The sequence below is a fragment of the Euphorbia lathyris genome, chromosome 8 (genome assembly GCF_963576675.1).
Source record: "Euphorbia lathyris chromosome 8, ddEupLath1.1, whole genome shotgun sequence".
Classification (NCBI taxonomy): Eukaryota; Viridiplantae; Streptophyta; class Magnoliopsida; order Malpighiales; family Euphorbiaceae; genus Euphorbia; species Euphorbia lathyris.
In genome coordinates this window covers 73,938,214-73,956,533 of record NC_088917.1, presented here as the reverse complement: position 1 = coordinate 73,956,533, position 18,320 = coordinate 73,938,214, and the positions used below count along the sequence as shown (strand labels likewise).

At 30.6% G+C, this 18,320-nt stretch overlaps 2 protein-coding genes across 3 annotated transcripts; both read right to left on the bottom strand.

Annotated features, from left to right (window-relative positions):
- Positions 1-737: 737 nt before the first annotated feature.
- Positions 738-3,869, bottom strand: LOC136203693 (11S globulin seed storage protein Ana o 2.0101-like). The gene is made up of 3 exons (XM_065994894.1): positions 3,715-3,869; positions 1,665-2,051; positions 738-1,050 (listed from the first exon to the last, which is right to left on the bottom strand). Exons 2-3 carry the CDS (start codon positions 1,914-1,916, stop codon positions 742-744), a joined length of 561 nt encoding a protein of 186 aa, XP_065850966.1. The 5' UTR covers positions 1,917-2,051; positions 3,715-3,869; the 3' UTR covers positions 738-741.
- A 6,012-nt stretch (positions 3,870-9,881) lies between these two features.
- On the bottom strand, positions 9,882-13,098 carry LOC136203356 (11S globulin seed storage protein Ana o 2.0101-like). Of its 2 annotated transcripts, none has more exons than XM_065994481.1 (4): positions 12,819-13,098; positions 12,169-12,371; positions 11,434-11,820; positions 9,882-10,413 (listed from the first exon to the last, which is right to left on the bottom strand). In XM_065994481.1, exons 1-4 carry the CDS (start codon positions 13,093-13,095, stop codon positions 10,036-10,038), a joined length of 1,245 nt encoding a protein of 414 aa, XP_065850553.1. In that variant the 5' UTR covers positions 13,096-13,098; the 3' UTR covers positions 9,882-10,035. The 2 variants fall into 2 exon arrangements, with proteins under 2 accessions (XP_065850553.1, XP_065850554.1); XM_065994482.1 differs by having other exon boundaries at positions 9,882-10,401.
- Between the last annotated feature and the right edge of the window lie 5,222 nt (positions 13,099-18,320).

Genomic DNA, 18,320 nt, shown 5'->3' with positions numbered 1-18,320 from the left:
AGGGGGGTGGCAGATCTCACGTAGGTTTGACTACGGATCTCGTGTGGTGAAGTCTCGGTGATCCGCCCATCAGATGTCTTGCTTGATACGCCATTGCCTTCTTTAATCGGTTCAATACGTGGTCGTTTGGGTAAATATCTCTTTTGATCCCTTGGATAATATCCCGATGTTATCAATGTCTTTCTAGAGATTTTTTTTATTTTATAATACATATCATTTTGATTCAATCCATGCACATTAATTGATTTTTTTACCAAATATATCATCATTTAAGTTTCCTTTTTACTTTGAGCATAGATAAAAAATAATAATTAACGGATGCAATTAATACAAAAGTAACAAAGTCTTTTAGTTAAAATTAATTATTTTTCTTAATTTTTGTGTCTTAACCTTAAAAAAACATGTATTGTGAAACAGAATGAGTAATTGCTAAACTTGATGAATTATTTATCTCTGAGGAGGACTAAGTTTTAATCATATTGAAAGTTTATAGAATACATATAGAATTATTTACAATCATGTGTTTAAAGTTAGGGAAAATATAATTTAAGAAAATCTGACATAAAAAAAAAACAAAACTTACGTTAAGTAAAATGTCATGTGCCTTTCTTTTCACAAAAATACATATTAAGAATTTTTATTTATTACAACATGAAGTAAACACTCGACATTAATCTATATCATTTGCAAAATTATTCATAATTTCAAGAAAAAGGTTACATGCCTTCCTCTTTGGATATATTATAGTATGATTTTAACTAAGGATGTCTCATTCCTTCCTAACTTCACCTTCTTAGCCTCTTCCTTGTTAATTTCAAATGCATTTGTAAGAACCTCCAACGGCAAGCAATTAATGACTGAGTTTCGACCAGTAAGCTTAGAGGTAATTGGGTTACCATTGGTCTTGAAGGTAAAGTATTCGTATATCTCACTCTTTGCTTGTTCCGCCATCAAAAAGCTATGCAGCACTAGGAGCAGTTGTCCTTCCTTTACAATGTCGTCGAACACATTCTTTCCATTGTCATCCACTACTTGAATATGACCTTTACCCTTCACCACGTAAATTGCGCTATAAACATTTTCCCAATGGGGTAATCTCATAACATCATGTAAATTATCATATACAATTTTATAGTCAATTCAACTCTAATAATTAAAGGAAAAGACATCACGAATCCTTGGTATTTTAATTTTTTTTATAAGCTCTTTATTAACATAGTTAGAACCTCTTAGACCAAGTGGTCGAAGGTTCAAATCCTTGAAACTCCATTTGTTAAAAGTATGACAAATTTACTTTTTGGTAGAAGTATGTGACTCATTTTATCCACGCCTGAAATTTCATTTTTTTGAAATGAAATTGTACAGTTTTGCTAAAGTTGCATCATAAATATGAAATATTATTTTTAAACTGTTAAAAATATAATTTCAAATATACTAAATTTTGATGTTTATCGTTAACATTTTTAATAAATAGAGACTTAATTTATGCAATTATATTTTATTGATAGTTAATCGTACTAAAATAAAAGAATAATAATTTTGATAAAAAAACGTGAATCCTTAGATTTTGTTTTTTCACCGGTTGCTCCTAAACTATGTCCTCAAATACGCCAAAAATAGTCCATGAACAGTTAGGTCCAAAACCATAATAGAAATTTTCCCACCTTTAGAAGAAGGGTGTAAGTAACACTGAGTTGGCTCGACTCAAGAATAGAGAGTTGGTGGACGTCGATGGTTGTCAATTGCCCAACTCCTGGGATGAAAAGATCTGCCCTTGAAGGATCAGAGATTTTTGCTATCCTCGTGTTAATGTTACATAAAGACTCATCATTGACATTGTAGGGACCTTTTCGCTCTTGTTTTGGAGATGATGGGGCGATTGTTGAACTGGATAAATGAAATCCACCACTAGTCATATATTCGGTGCTACCCCCAAGGTCAATCTGCCTTTGAAGTTTCGTAGCCAACTCATGAGTAACGTTGAAAGCTTTAGTGATAAACTTTGAAGAAAATCCGGCTAAGATATTTCTGAGACCTCCTAGGGAGAACCTCTATAACACATCAAATAGATAAAAAGGTAAATGCATTGAATTGAAAAGAAAAAAAAGTAAGTCAATCCTTTCTACTTTTAAGGAATATTATATATTTAGATATAATAATTTTTCTTTGTAACTTATAAGATTTTTTTGAATATATATCAGATTTTATTTTTTTTTTTTCAGTATTTCACAATGTATAAACTAACTCTGTGACCAATTAAATAAACATTTTTAATAGATAAAATAATTCAAAAACAAAATATTAAAATATAAAGTTATTCTAAAACGATGAGAATCTTTGTTTATATGTGTTCTTTAAATTATTTAGGCTTAATAGGCACCCAGCCCCCTAAACTTGTAACATTTTTTCACCTGGCCCCCTCAACTTAGGGGACAACCTCTCAACCCCTTCAACTCTCCAAACACATCACATACAACCCCTTACACCCCTATGTTCGGTCAAAATATTGACCCGTGTAGAAAACGTGCTTGACTGTTGACCACACCAATGTCACGTGTCACTTTTTTATTAAAATTTTCCATTCTGATATAAGAATTCTGATCGAAATCCATCTCTGGTAGTTGCTCGCCGAGCACAAATAGACTTGCTCGCCGAGCAGGGGTCTCAATGAAAAAATTTAATAAAAAATGACATGTGGCATTGGCGTGGTCAACAGTCAAGCGCGTTTTCTACACGGGTCAATATTTTGACCGAACATAGGAGTATAAGAGGCTGTATGTGATGTTTTTGGAGAGTTGAGGGGGTTGAGAGGTTGTCTCCTAAGTTGAGGGGGCCAGGTGAAAAAAAGTTACAAGTTTAGGGAGTTGGGTGCCTATTAAGCCAATTATTTATCTTATAATTTGTAAATTATTATTGTTTCTTACTCGGAAGGAGTCAGTGTTGGAGATGCGAGAGATACCAAATCAAACTCTCATTTCCATCATTATTGAACCAAACGGTTTCTCCAGCGCGAAAAAAAAAGTACATCACCACTATGAACACGAAGAATTTGGTGACACTCATTTTTCTCACCATCTAATTCTTGACAGTATTCAGGAATTATCAGACCAAATATTGTATTGCCTGTATCCAAAAATACAATATTTATGACAAGTAAGGGACATTTATTAAATACTAAATTTGGTATTTAAATTTGACTTGTCCAAGTATATTGGATTTTAGACATTAATATAGTTTACTCACAATGAGTAAATCACAAATTTGTAATTTAAATAACGGAGGGTCTACACTATTGAATAAAATAAAATTTAATAAAAACTTTATAATGTAGTATTTCAAATGTTGAAACTAAACAATGTTTTTGAACCCAATGTATAAAATAACACTATTTTAGTTTAAATGTTTGTAAAATAATACGAATTTAGTCTTGAATAACTGAACTTGGCGACTCAACGTTTGTTCAACCTAACTCAGACTTTTCCAAAAATGTTAAACCTAATTTGATATATTAATTTAATAACCTTGAACGCAAGAATTTTTCCATGCACCTTAATGAACAAGTTAATTTGCTCATTCACTGTTAGATATAGGCTTATTAAATCTAAAAGCCTCAGGATGCTTTGAATCTCCACCTTAGGATTCTAATAAGCCTAGATCTAACGGTGAATGAACAAATTCTACATGCTCATTAAGGTGCATGTGATCAAGACTGACCTTGAACGATGTAATACAGTCGATCAGTATCGAGTTGAAATGGGAACGATTGGCGATTGGGTTGAAGGGTGTACCGAATAACCTGTACACCAACACATTGAAAGTAGTCGGTGTTTGGATCCCAGATTTCGATAGAACCAGCTCCAGTAGGAGTATTCGTACTAGGTTCCTTCGCAAAAAGACGAGGGATCACTTGGCAATTAGTATTAGTACTAATAGCTACGCGGCTAAGGAGGAGGAGGAGAAGAAGACCGATAGAAGAAACATAATTAGCCATGAATGATTTTGGAACTTAGAACTGATAATTAAACATAATTAAGTATTTATACAACATCTCATAAACTATGTGGGACATTGTAATTAAGTGAGACTTTCTAAATTATTATTTGTTTTCAATAGGATGGAAGAGTTTCATGATTATTAGTAAACCATAATGTTTAAAACAATTCGTATAAATAGCAACTTATTTATACACATCAAGACAATACTATATACTTTTAGGGGTCATTTGGTTCCCGTATGAATCTTAAACCTAGTAATTATCGTATTCGTGTTGTGTAGTTTCATTTTTGGGTCTGTGTTAACAAAATATTAAACCCAAACACAATCTAAAAATTAAAAATAGTATTTATTGAACGAAGTAAAACTTTATTGTTTCGACAATAATATTATAGAAATAGAAAAAAGCATTAAAGAAGAAATGTGTTTTGTGGAACTATTTTTTTCGATAATTTTTTTTTTCACGAAAAGCTCATTTTTAAACTTTTTTTGTGAAAAGCTCTAAAAAGTTTCTGTTTCCAAAAAAAAAAATACTAAATGTTGTTGTTGTATAACTCTAACCAAAAGCTATATTTTAATGTGGTTTGGAGTAAAACGCTAAACGCTCCTCTCAAAAAGTTAAAACAAACAGCCTTAGGACCCGTTTGGTTTAACTGCCGTTTGCTGTTGGAAAAACACGAATTCATGCTTTTGTAAAATGCTACTTTTCAGGTATGAAAAGGCAAAAGGAGGCGGAAACAAATACCATGTAATAAAGCTAGGTGGGACATTGTGATTGAATGAGACTTCTAAATTATTATGTGTTTTCAATCAGTCTTGATCACATGCACCTTAATGAGCATGTAGAATTTGCTCATTCACCGTTAGATCTAGGCTTAGTAGAATCCTAAGGTGGAGATTCAAAGCTTTTTGAGGTTTAGATTTAATAAGCCTATATCTAACGGTGAATGGGCAAATTCACTTGCTCATTAAGATGCATGTGAAAATTCCTGGTTTTCAATATGAAGGAAAAGTTTCATTATCATTAGTCAACCATAACGTTTAAAAGAATTCTTATAAATAACAACTTAATAAAGTCTTTATCATAATGTTTATAAATTCAGTGTTTATAAATTCTTTCCATAATGTTTCATTATCAAGACAATACTATACTTCAGTGTTTATAAATTCTTTCCAAATTAATATTTACGTTTTTTATAAGGTACAAAACCCTAACATTTACAGTTAGAAGTAATTTTACCTCTAACAATTTTACCCATAATGTTGGTAGCCAAAAGCAATTTTATTCATAATATTGACAAGTTTGGTCAATTTCAAATATTATTATAAAACACAAATATTTTGTTCCTTATTCTACACCAATTGCATATCAGTTCGTTTTAAAAAAAATCATATTTTTTGTGATTCAATAATAAAATTGGAGATCAATATTTATAAATTCAGTGAAATATTTTAATTTTTTTGTCCAACTCATATAATAGACAGTATATATTTTTTTTTTAAATTCACGTCTAATCATATGTTAATGATCTGTTACTAATGAGTAATAAAAATGATTCCCATGTGAAGTGTAGATGACAAGATTTATGATCGAGTAGACAGTTTGATTAATTATTTCTCAGATTTACCCAACTTTATAATAGTAGGGATAAAATTGTACCATTTTATATGTTAGAGGTAAAATTACTCATACCATAAAAATTATGGGTATTTTTGCACCTTATTTTGTTTTTTAAGAACTAGATACGCATATGGATATAGATGATATAGGATTCTATAAGTTCTAATAATTAAATTGGTCCAAACAAACAATTAAGATTGCCAGTTAAAAAAGTCTCAAATCATTTAAATTAAGAATTTTGAATTCAAATGCTAAGTGCTAATGTATACATTAAATTTTAAAGGGAATTTACTTAAACGCTCTATTATATATTTGACTAGTTAAAACCTTTAAAAGTAGTCTAAATCTCTAATTTTACTTCAAACCCCTCTCTCGTAAACAAATGTAATTAGCCATGATTGATTGATTAAACTCAGTATACTCATAATTAATTATTTATACAACAAACTTGTTAGTTGTCTCGTAAAGTTATGTGGGATATTGTAATTGAATTAGATTTTCTAAATTATTATGTGTTTTCTATAGGAAGGAGGAGTTTCATCATCACTAGTAAACCATAAATATTTTAAAGAATTCTTATAAATAACAACTTATTTATATACATCAAGACAATACTATCTTTCATGCCTTCATTTGGTACATTATATTATAATTGAAGCACATTACTATGTTTGTTTGGTTAGTTGATACAGATCGGGTAACAGGTGATAGTTTTCCATCGTAAACTATCAAATATATTCTTAAGCTAAACTTGAAGGAACCGTAAAACCCCCAAATTTACAAGTTAAAACTTGTAGGAATATAGAAATCCCCATTGTAAGAGGGATGAACCCTAAAACAACTCTCAAAAGAGAAATTATATTTGATCGATAAAAGTTGATCTTCTTACAATGAAAATGATGAATATTATCATCTTAAGATCTAAAAATGAAATGACATAAATGGTAAATACATATAACTAAATAGATAAACTTTAAAGTGGTCAGGTGGGGTAAGAGAAAATAAGTGGCAAACTAGTAAATAAAAGTTAATGGCAAAACAACAAATTATTAATGCAAAACAATAAATATAGTAGGCAGGGTGGTGTCAGACTTGTTCCCCTTTGATGAGCAAGTAATCCCAATTCTCCTTGTTGGGTAAGTAATCCTAAGTCTTCTTGGTGGGTAAGTAACCCCAAAAGATACGCAGGAGGAGATACATCAGATAGATACACAGAAGTAGATCCGTCGAGGTAGATACATCGAGTAGATCCGCCAACGTAGGTACAATGATTAGATCCGTCGAAGTAGATACAATGAGTAGATACACCGACATAGATATAACGAGTAGATACACCGACGGAGATACAACAAGTAGATACACCGATGTAGATACAATGATACACCGATGTAGATACAACGAGTAGATATGCCATCATAGATACACAGAGGTAGGTCCACCAAAGTAGATACATCGAGTAGATCCGCCAAAGTAGATACAACAATTAGATCCGTCGAAGAAGATACACCGATATAGATACAACAAGTAGATACACCGACGAAGATACAATGAGTAGATACACCGATATAGATACAACAGGTAGATATGTCACTAGATACAACAAGTAGATATATCGATATAGATACCATGGGTAGATACACCGACGAAGATACGCCATTGTAGATACAATGAAGTAGATACGTCGAAGTAGATACTGGGAGTAGATACATTGAAGTAGATACGTCAATGAGTAGATATGCTGAGGTAGTTATCCGTCCAAGTAGATACATCAAGTAGATACGTTGAGTAGATACGTCGAAGTAGATCTGTCCAAGTAGATACTTGAAGTAGATACGTCCAAGTAGATACTTAAAGTAGATACACTGAAGTAGATACGTCGATTAGATCCGTCCAGGTAGATACATTGAAGTAGACACGTCGAGTAGATCTATCGAAGTAGATCCGTCGAAGTAGATCCGCCCAAGTAGATACACCCAAAAGAAAAAGATATATTAGAACTCTTAGGTATGTCTTTCTCCTATTCTGAATTACTTCCCCCCATATCTGACAGAATTTTTACCTTACTACTTCTCTGACCTTGGCTTGAAATTTGCCGAAAATATATCTTCATCATACTCCCCTTTTTTTTTTAAAAAAAAAGCTCAGACTCGCCTTTAAACACCAGCGGACCATTTTACAATTTTAGTTCAACCTCACTTCGAAATGATTGTTCAAACTTTAATCATTTTACAATTTTATTTTCATTAAAATGAAAAATCTATTTAAAATGAATAAAATTGAGGGATAATTCTAAAAATAACCTATTTACTTTCGTTGATTTATAAATGAGTGTCTGTGGGTTTTTTCTTGTTGCAAAAAAAAAACCCCCCGAGGTTGTCGCCCATTTATAAAACCAATACTTCTAGGAGGTCAATGAAAGCGTATCCGATACTCTGAATACAGGGATATGACGGGATACTTACGGGATACGGCTAGGAAGTATCCCATTTTTTCTTTTTCTTTTTTTTAATTAGGGGATACGCGGGGATACTTTTCATAATTAATTAGTTAAATTATAGGGTTTTTAAAAATAAAATAAAAATATAAGGATTATATGACAAATTAAATAAAGTAATATTAACCCACCATCCACTCACCGTTTGAAACATACAGAGATATAAAAAAATTGAAAAATCCACCCAAATTGTTCTTAGTTTTGTCTCGAACCTTAAGTCCATCTCATGTAGGTTCTGTTTGCATAACTTGTTCTGTTCGACTTCGACTTCAACTTTTTTTCGATTGAAGTCTCGTTCGACTTCTGTTCAACTTCGACTTCAAGTAGTTTTAAGTTTTAAGTGTTTGTTTTTCATAAATTAATGACTTATTAGATAATATTATAGATGTTATTTGTGGTTTTATAATAATTTATGAGTGTTATTTGTGGTTTTATAATGACTTTATGAATGTGATTTACGGTTTATATATTTATGTATCTTTTAAATTTTTCACTACAAATGATATATATAATCTTAATTATATATAAGATTTTCCGTATCCCCGTCGTACCCATATCTCATATTTTTTAGAAATGTCGTTTGTCGTATCCGTATGCGTACACGTATTAGTGCTTCAAAGCTCCTAACCAAACAACACATAAATGATTTCAAAACTAAAAAGACAAAAATTGATAGAATATCATCAATTATTGGAATTTTCTATCTTAAAGTTATCAACGATCAAATTGGCAGTGTAAATCTAAAAATCATTGGTTTTGCAAATGGGTATTGATCTCGATTCTCTTTTTGCAATAAAAAAACCAAATGCGTTAATATGCAAATCAATGAAAACACAAATTCCTAAATTAAAACCTAATCATGGATTTAATTTTAGAAATTTAGTTTGAGGCTATTAGTTGTTGTTTGGTTAGGAAAGAAAAAGATGTTGTTTACGTAGAAATATATGAAAATGGTAATTTTTTAAAATAAAAAATGTGGTTGTATGAGAGATTTTGCTCTAAACAACTTTAATCCTTAGACGTTTCCATTGGAGATCATCAACGATATTTTCTCGTTGTTTACTTTCATAAAGGACTTTTATAATAGTAAAGGAAAAAGTTCATAGACTTTCATATCCAGTTTTAAAGTTTAAGAATCATAAAAAATAAATCCAAAGTTTCAGATCATAGGCGTACTTTGCCCGATCCTTAGTGTATTCTTATTGGCACATTTTTATTGTGTTGGGTCCAACTAATTAAATGAAGATTTAACATTGTCTACTAAGGTAGAATTAGAACTTAACAAAGTGGCAACCATGTAGATTGAAGAGGGAGTTAGGAGAAAATACAAATATTTAACAATATATTCTCTCCGTTCCATAATACATGTCTTTCTAAAGATTTTTTTTGTTCTATAATACATATCATTTTGATTCAATCTACGCACATTAATTGATTTTTTACCAAATATATCATCATTTAAGTTTCCTTTTTACTTTGAGAATAGATAAAAATAATTAACGGATGTAATTAATACAAAGTAACAAAATCTTTTAATTAAAATTAATTATTTTTCTTAATTCTTGTGTCTTAACCTTAAAAGACATGTATTGTGAAACATAATGAGTAATTACTAAACTTGATCAATTATTTATCGCTGAGGAGGACTAAGTTTTAATCATATTGAAAGTTTATAGAATAAATATAGAATTATTTACAATCATGTGTTTAAAGTTAGGGAAAATATAATTTAAGAAAATCTGACATAAAAAAAAAAAACAAAACTTACGTTAAGTAAAAGGTCATGTGCCTTTCTTTTCACAAAAATACATATTAAGAATTTTTATTTATTACAACATGAAGTAAACACTCGACATTAATCTATATCATTTGCAAAATTATTCATAATTTCAAGAAAAAGGTTACATGCCTTCCTCTTTGGGGTATATTATGGTATGATTTTAACTAAGGATGTCTCATTCCTTCCTAACTTCACCTTCTTAGCCTCTTCCTTGTTAATTTCGAATGCATTTACAAGAACCTCCAATGGCAAGCAATTAATGACTGAATTTCTGCCAGTAAGCTCAGACGTAGTTGGGTTGCCGTTGGTCTTGAAGGTGACATATTCGAATCTCTCACTCTTTGCTTGTTCCGTCATCAAAAAGCTATGTGGCACTAGGAGGAGTTGTCCTTTTTTTACAATGTCGTCGAACACATTTTTTCCATTGTCATCCACTACTTGAATATAACCTTCACCCTTTACCATGTAAATTATACTATGACAATTTTCCCAATGAGGCAATCTCATAACATCCTGCAGATTAACCTATACAATTTTACAGTCAATTCAACCCTGGTATTTTAATTTTTTTTATAACCTCTTTATTTTACAATTTGACACATAAAATTCTTGATAAACTATAGCTCCACACTGTTGGTGATACATTTTACCTATTAGCTTAGCCATTTAGGTCAACAGTTCATTAACATGGTATCAGAACCTCTTATACTAAGTGGTCGAGAGTTCAAATCCTCGAAACTCTATTTTTTAAAAGTATGACAGTTACTTCTCGGTAGAAGTATGTGACTCATTTTATCTATACTTGAAATTTTATTTTTTACTATTCCGAAATGAAATTTTACAGTTTTGCTAAAGTTGCATTATAAATATGAAAATTTATTTTTAAACTGTTAATATGTAATTTCAAATAAACTAAAATTTGATGTAATTTCATAAATAGAGACTTAATTTATTCAATTATGTTTAATTGATAGCTAATCGTGTTAAAATAAAAAAGGCCTAATACATAAATAACCCCCTGAACTTGTCCAAATGTTGCAACTGTCCCTCTCAACTTTCAATTGTAACAACTTACCCCTTAAACTTGTCCAATTGTAAAACATAACCCCAAATTGGGAATTTTTTTACCCCGTACTTGAAGCAACCATAAAAACGTTTTCCCGGATTCATATCACGCCAAAGATCTGATTATCACATTCCACAAGCGTTGCAGATTTTGTATTTCACGTGTTTCTTCAATTGCAGTCCATGTCAGCAATTTGGGGTTATGTTTTACAATTGGACAAGTTTGAGGGGTTATGTTTTACAATTGGACAAGTTTAAGGGATAAGTTATTACAATTGAAAGTTGGAGGGGACAGTTGCAACATTTGGACAAGTTCATGGGGTTATTTGTGTATTAGGCCAAAATCATAATCTTGATAAAAAAAATGTGAATCCTCAGGTTTTGTTTTTTCACCATCTGGTCCTAAACTATGTACTCAAATGTCACGCTTAAATAGTCAATGACCAGTTTGGTCTAAAACCATAATAAAAAAATTCTCACCTTTAGAAGAAGGTTGTAGGTAACACTTAGTTGGCTCGATTCAAGAATAGGGAGTTGGTGGACGTCGATTGTTGTCAAATGCCCAACTTTTTGGATGAAAAGATCTGCCCTTGAAGGATCAGAGGTTTTTGCTATCCTCGTGTTAATGTTGGAGAAAGACTCATCATTGACATTGTAGGGACCTTTTCGCTCTTGTTTTGGACATGGTGGGGTAATTAGTGAACTGGATAAATAAAGTCCACCACCAGTCATAGAGACGGTGCTACCCCTAAGGTCAATCTGCTTTTGAAGTTTTGTAGCCAACTCATGATTGACGTTGAAAGCTTTAGTGATAAACTTTGAAGAAAATCCGTCTAAAATATTTGTGAGACCCCCTAGGTAGAATGTCTGTAACACATTAAATAGACAAAAAGGTAAATACATTGAATTGGAAAGAAAAAAAAAAGTAAGTCAACCTTTTCTACTTTTAAGGAATATCATATATTTAGATATAATAATTTTTCTTCTGTTTAAATATATATCAGATTTTATATGTATTTTTTTCAGTATTTCACAATGTATAAACTAACTTTATGACCATTTAAAATAAACATTATTTAAAAGATAAAATAATTCAAAAACAAAATGTAAAATTATAAAATTATTCTAAAATGATGAGAATCTTTGTTTATATGTGTTCTTTAAATTATTTATCCTAATGATAATTTGTAAATTGTATATATTATTGTTTCTTACTCGGATAGGGTCAGAGTTGGGGATGCGAGAGATAGCAATGATAATCAAAGTCTCATTTCCATCATTATTGACCAAAAAGGTTTCTCCAGCGCGAAAATAAAACACGTCACCACTGTGAACACGAAGAATCTTGTGACACTCATTTTTCTCACCATCTAATTTTTTATAGCATTCGGGAGTCGTCAGACCAAATATCATATTACCTGTATATTCAAAAATACAATATTTATGACAAGTAAGAGAAATTTAATAAATACTAATTTTGGTATTTAAACTTGACTTGGATTTTAGACATTAATATAGTTTACCCTTAACGAGTAAATCACAAATTTGTAATTTAAATACAATAAAATTTAATAATAACTTCATAATTTAAAATATTGAAGCAAAACAATGTTTTACATAAAATTATCATAAAAACAAAACCAAATTAATAATGAACTTACGAATAAGGGTCCAATGGACAACGTAACACTATTTTAGCCTTGGATAACCGAACTTGGCTACTCAATATTTATGAAATGGCATCAATTTTGTCTCAAGCTAAATTGGTATCATTAAGATTGAAATAGTGTTATCTTCTATGTTCGGGCTAAATTCAGACTTTTTCAAAAACGTTAAAACTAATTGGATATATTAATTGAAGTAACCTTGAATGATGTAATTCAGTCGATCAGCATTGGTGTGAATTGGGAATGATCCGCGATAGGGTTGAATGGTGTACCGAGCAACCCGTACACCAGCACATTGAAAGTAGTCGGTGTTTGGATCCCAGATTTCAATAGAACCAGTTACTCTAGGAATATACGTACTCGGTTCCCTCGCAAAGAGACGAGGGATCACTTCACAGTTAGTATTAGAACTAATAGCTATGCCGCTAAGGAGGAGGAGGAGAAGAAGACCGAGAGAAGAAACATAATTAGCCATCGTTCTGGATCTTAGAACTGATAATTAAACAAGTATACTCATAATTAAGTATTTATACAACATCTCATAAAGCTATAATTAAATCGTAATTAAGTACGTGGGACATTGTAATTAAATGAGACTTTCTAAATTATTATTTGTTTTCAATAGGATGGAAGAGTTTCATGATTATTAGTAAACCATAATGTTTAAAACAATTCGTATAAATAGCAACTTATTTATCAAGACAATACTATACTCTCAGGGGTCGTTTGTTCCCGTATGAATCTTAAACGCGGTAATTATTGTATTCGTGTCGTGTCATTTTGTTGGTTAAAAAATATTAAACTCAAACTCAATCTAAAAACTTTTGCATCACAATCTTGTTAATTCGTTCGGATTAGTGTTAATCACGTATCCTGTTTTTGGGTTACATATAATTTTGTTACGATAGGTTACTATTTTTAAATATTTTTTAGGGTAAATAATTTTTTAGTCCTCACATTTTTACATAACACATTGTTTAGTCTCCTTATTTTGAAAAACATATTATAAGGTCCCTATCTTTTGTCAATATTAACCATTTGATTCTTTTATCTATTTTTTTAAAGATTTTTAACCGTTATATTTTGCATAAATATATAGACATAAAATAACAGAGTAACATGATCATTTTGTATTGTACTATGGATGTTCTCAAACTAAGATATGTTCGATTAAAAATCTAAACAAATAGACAAATAGACCAAAAGAATTAATATTGACAAAAGATAGAGACCTTATAATATGTTTTTCAAAAAAAGGGGACGACACAGTGCGTTACGTAAAAATGTAGGGACTAATAAATTATTTATTCTTTTTTTTTATCATTTTTAGATGGCTTATGAACATTTCCCTCCATGAACTTGTCCAAAAAGCTTAAGTGGCCCCTGAATTTTCAAAGTGTCCTGATAGCTCATTCAACTTGCATAAAATATTTAGTTAGCCCACTTAACTTGCATAAAATGTAATCACTCGGTTGTAAAAAAATGTAAGTTGCATTCGGAAGATGTGTTACACGTGCCTTAGAATTTTATTACTGTTGGCGGTATTTTCGAAATATCCCAATTTTCAACCTTGATACGCGTTTGCGGGGATTAAAAATGGTAAAAATAATACGGGCGTGCTAGAGAAGCTAGTTCTCTCAGGGTAAAATGGTAATTGGATAAAGTAAATAAATAAAATGCGCCTAAATTACTGGAATTCTAAACGAAAAGCGATTGACGACCGTTACAAGGACTAAAAATAAAAACAACGGTCGTGGGCTCCGACGTTACTTGACAGGTCGGTCGGAAAAACAATTTTTTAGGATAAGTACTAAAAATAAAGGCAATAAAACAACACAAAGATATAAATTTTTTAATTTTTCTTTTATATTTTTATTTATTTTGTAAATATTTTTCAATGTTTTTTTTGTATTACAAATAATAATAAAGCATGAAAATTACAACTTAAAATGAAATAATAACTTTAAAGCGAAAAATGTAAATAAGTCATAAAAACAAATATGTACGGGATGAAATAAAATTAAACCGATCTCTTTGATATCGTTGGGATGCGTGAAATTGAGGACTGGACCTCTGGAAAATCAGCTCGGGGGCTGTTGCGTTGTCCAGGTAATGCTGGACGAATTCGGTGCAATTCGGAGAGTTCAAGGACTTAAGAAGAAATTTACCACCAAGCTAATAAATCACCAGCACTTTGTGGAACAAAAACAGTGATTTCTTGGGACTTTCTGACTCAATTTCGGGAGCTGTAGAGGTCGGATTATAGCGAAACGAGGGCTTGTATTTAAAGTTAGTGTGCAAGGGAAGAGTTTAGAACTGGAATTTCGAGAAAAGATCGAGTAAATGATTCGGAATAAATTATTGAAAATGGGGCGACAGAATAATTGTTTGATGGTTGAAAAATCAAAAGCTTGATTCTGTTTCGTGGAGGGTACTTTAGGGGAAATTAAGAAGGTTATAGGATGTCGTTTTTTACGAAATAAAAATTGAGAGTTCTAGAATTGATGTCAATAAAAAGATTAAAATTAATTTGGGCTAAAATGATCAGCTAACGAACTCTAAATAAAATTTGGAAAACGGCTCACCAAAAAAGTTGTTTGATGAATTTTTCAATGATGAAAAACTCAAAAGCTTGTTTCTAGGTCTTTTTAATTGATTGAGATCAATAAAAAGTTTCTAAACATGATTTGGAATAGGTGTGTAAACTAAAAATGACTCGAAAATGGGGTTTCGGTGATCTTGGTTTCACTGAAAATACTTGGAGCTTCGAAGAATATAACAATGGTGAAATTTGATTTAGACTAAGAAAGCTTGAACCGAGGATTGGATAATGATTTTACTGGCTTAACTAAGAGATTGCAACAAACGATTTGAAAATTGGTTGATTAAACTAATTGGAAGCTTTTCTGAGGAACTGAAGATTAAAGAACTAATTCTGGGAATTGAGACCTTGTTTAGAGTAACTAGATGCTAAAGAACGATTTCTACGAATCTAAAGATTGATAAAAGGCTGAATTTGGCAGAGAATTTGAGAGAAAAATTGAGTTGTTGTGTGTTTTTGATTGATTTTGAGTGGGGATTGGAATGAAAGAGTTGAGCTCTATTTATAGGATTTTGAGTAATAAATCCATGTTAGTGGCCCTTAAACCTCTCACTCATCCATTACCTTCCCATAAGTTGAAGAAAGAAAATGGCTGAGTTGGGAGTTGGAAAAATGGAGGTAATGCCGTGAAATACGTTCCTCAAATAGCTAGACATATTCAAACCCGTTTTTCAGCACTGCTTCTCTTTGAGAAATTCTACCGGCTTCGTTTTAGCTCCGTTTTGCTCCGTTTTTGATATTCCGGAAAGCTAACATCTAGAACTTTCTGAAAAAAATAATAACTGTCTGATATCTTGCTGTTTCGGGGTCCATTTTCACCGTCGAAGTTGTTGGACGGGTTACTGAAAAAATGGTGCAAATTTGCCCCTGATTTTTATTATTTCTTTTTTTTTTCTTTTTATTTCTATTTTATTTTTATAATAATCTTTTGACATTATTTTCTTTTTTTTATCACATTTTTTTATTTTATTGCAAAATGAATTTAATTAAAATAAAATAACTATAGAGTAAAAATTATAACCTATGCTAAAACACAAAAAATTAAATTAACCCCAAGAATTACATGATTCACAAAATAGATTAAAACATATTAAAAATAAATTTCTTACTTGTTCAACCTATAAAACTTGTCTTCTCTAATATTAGAATCACATACCTTGACCATGGTCATTTTTTTTAAATGTGTGCAACACACCTTCCTCAGTTTACTTACTTTTTAACTGAGTGATTAATTGATTACATTTTATGCAAGTTTAGGGGGCTAACTGAATATTTATGCAAGTTCAAGGGGCTATCATGATACTTTGAAAGTTCAGGGGGCAATCAAGCTTTTTGGACAGTTCGGGAGGCAAATAATGTATTAAACATTTTTAGATTAGCATGTTAACTCTAACCATTGAAAAATCCGCTAATATCATCTTAGAATGTCGTGTAATGTGTTTATAACAATTTAGAAGGTTCAAATCATATTTGCGTTATAATGATTTCATTATTTTTATTAATAAAGTAACATATAAAAATACGAAAGAATATAATAATAATTTTAAATATTCGTGTCATCTCGTGTCATTTTTGGGTTAGTATATCAACCTTAACCCAACACAAAAATTTGCATGTCAATTTCATATTAACCCAAAAATGACATATACTAAGCTAACCTCAAACACTAAAATTGCGTTTCGTGTCATGTAATTGAGTCATGTATACTTTTACCACCTCTGTTTTGGATAAGGGAATGCAATCAAGAAAGGGTAACAATGAGAAACGAATAGAATGACATTGAATTCCCTTATCCGTTTGTTTCAATTCTAGAAAGGGAATGATAAACATCTGATTCCTTTTGCGATTGTTTTGGTTCAAATGAGTTAATCAACCAGAGTTATGAATTGTTTTTAATACCGATTTTTATACATATATGCGTCAGTATTAGGGTCACTATGGTTCAGCTATTAGCTAATAGTCATTGTTATTGCAGTTAGTTGTTTGATGTTGCAGTAAGCTGTTTGCAGTTGCTTTAACTTTTCGAGAGAAGCGTTTAGCGTTTCACACCAAACCACATTAAAATATAGCGTTTGGTTAGGTATACAACAACAATATTTAGCATTTTTTTTATGGAAACAACAACTTTTTGGAGCTTTTCACGAAAAGCTTTAAAAATGAGCTTTTCGTAAACAACTGTTTGTATTTATTTGATATTGACGAAGAAAAATTATTTCCACAAAACACATTTCTTCTTTATTTTTTATTTTTATTTCTATAATATTATTGTCGAAACAATAAGCTTTTATTTCATTCAATAAATAATTGTTTTTAATTTTTATTTAGTTATTTAGATTATTTTTATTAATTTATGTATTATAATTTTTATTTTATAATTTTTTATTAATTTAAAACATGTAAATATTAAATATTTAGGTAAATAATTTATTAGTCCCGACATATTTACCTAACACGCTATTTAGTCATCGTATTTTAATAATACATTGTTTAGTTCTTAATTTTTGTTCTATTCAACAATTAATCCTTCATATATTTGAATTATTAAACAGTTTAATTCATCTTTAAGAGACTAAACTATTGAATAGCACAAAACTTAAAAACTAAACATTGTATTATTAATATACGAGGACTAAACAATGTGTTAGATAGGGTCGTTTGGTTTTACTGTTGTTTGCTGTTGGAAACCAGAGATTCATGCTTTTATAAAACGCTACTTTTCAGATAGGAAAAGACAAACATCATATCCTAATCCAACAAAAACACTCATTTTTAATATGAAAAGACAAACACGAGGTGGAAATGAAAGAAACAAACGCACGTTAATAAAGCTAGGCGGGACATTGTAATTGAATGAGACTTCTCAATATGAAGGGAGAGTTTCATTATCATTAGTAAACCATAATGTTTAAAAGAATTCTTATAAATAGCAACTTAATAAATTCTTTAAAATAGTGTATATAAATTCTTTCCAAATTTAGATTTATTTACTTTTTTATAAGGTACAAAAAAGACTCCTAACGTTTCTAACCAGGAGCAATTTAACTTTTAACGTTTAAAATATTGCAATGTTAAAATGTTGGCAACCAATAGCAATTTTA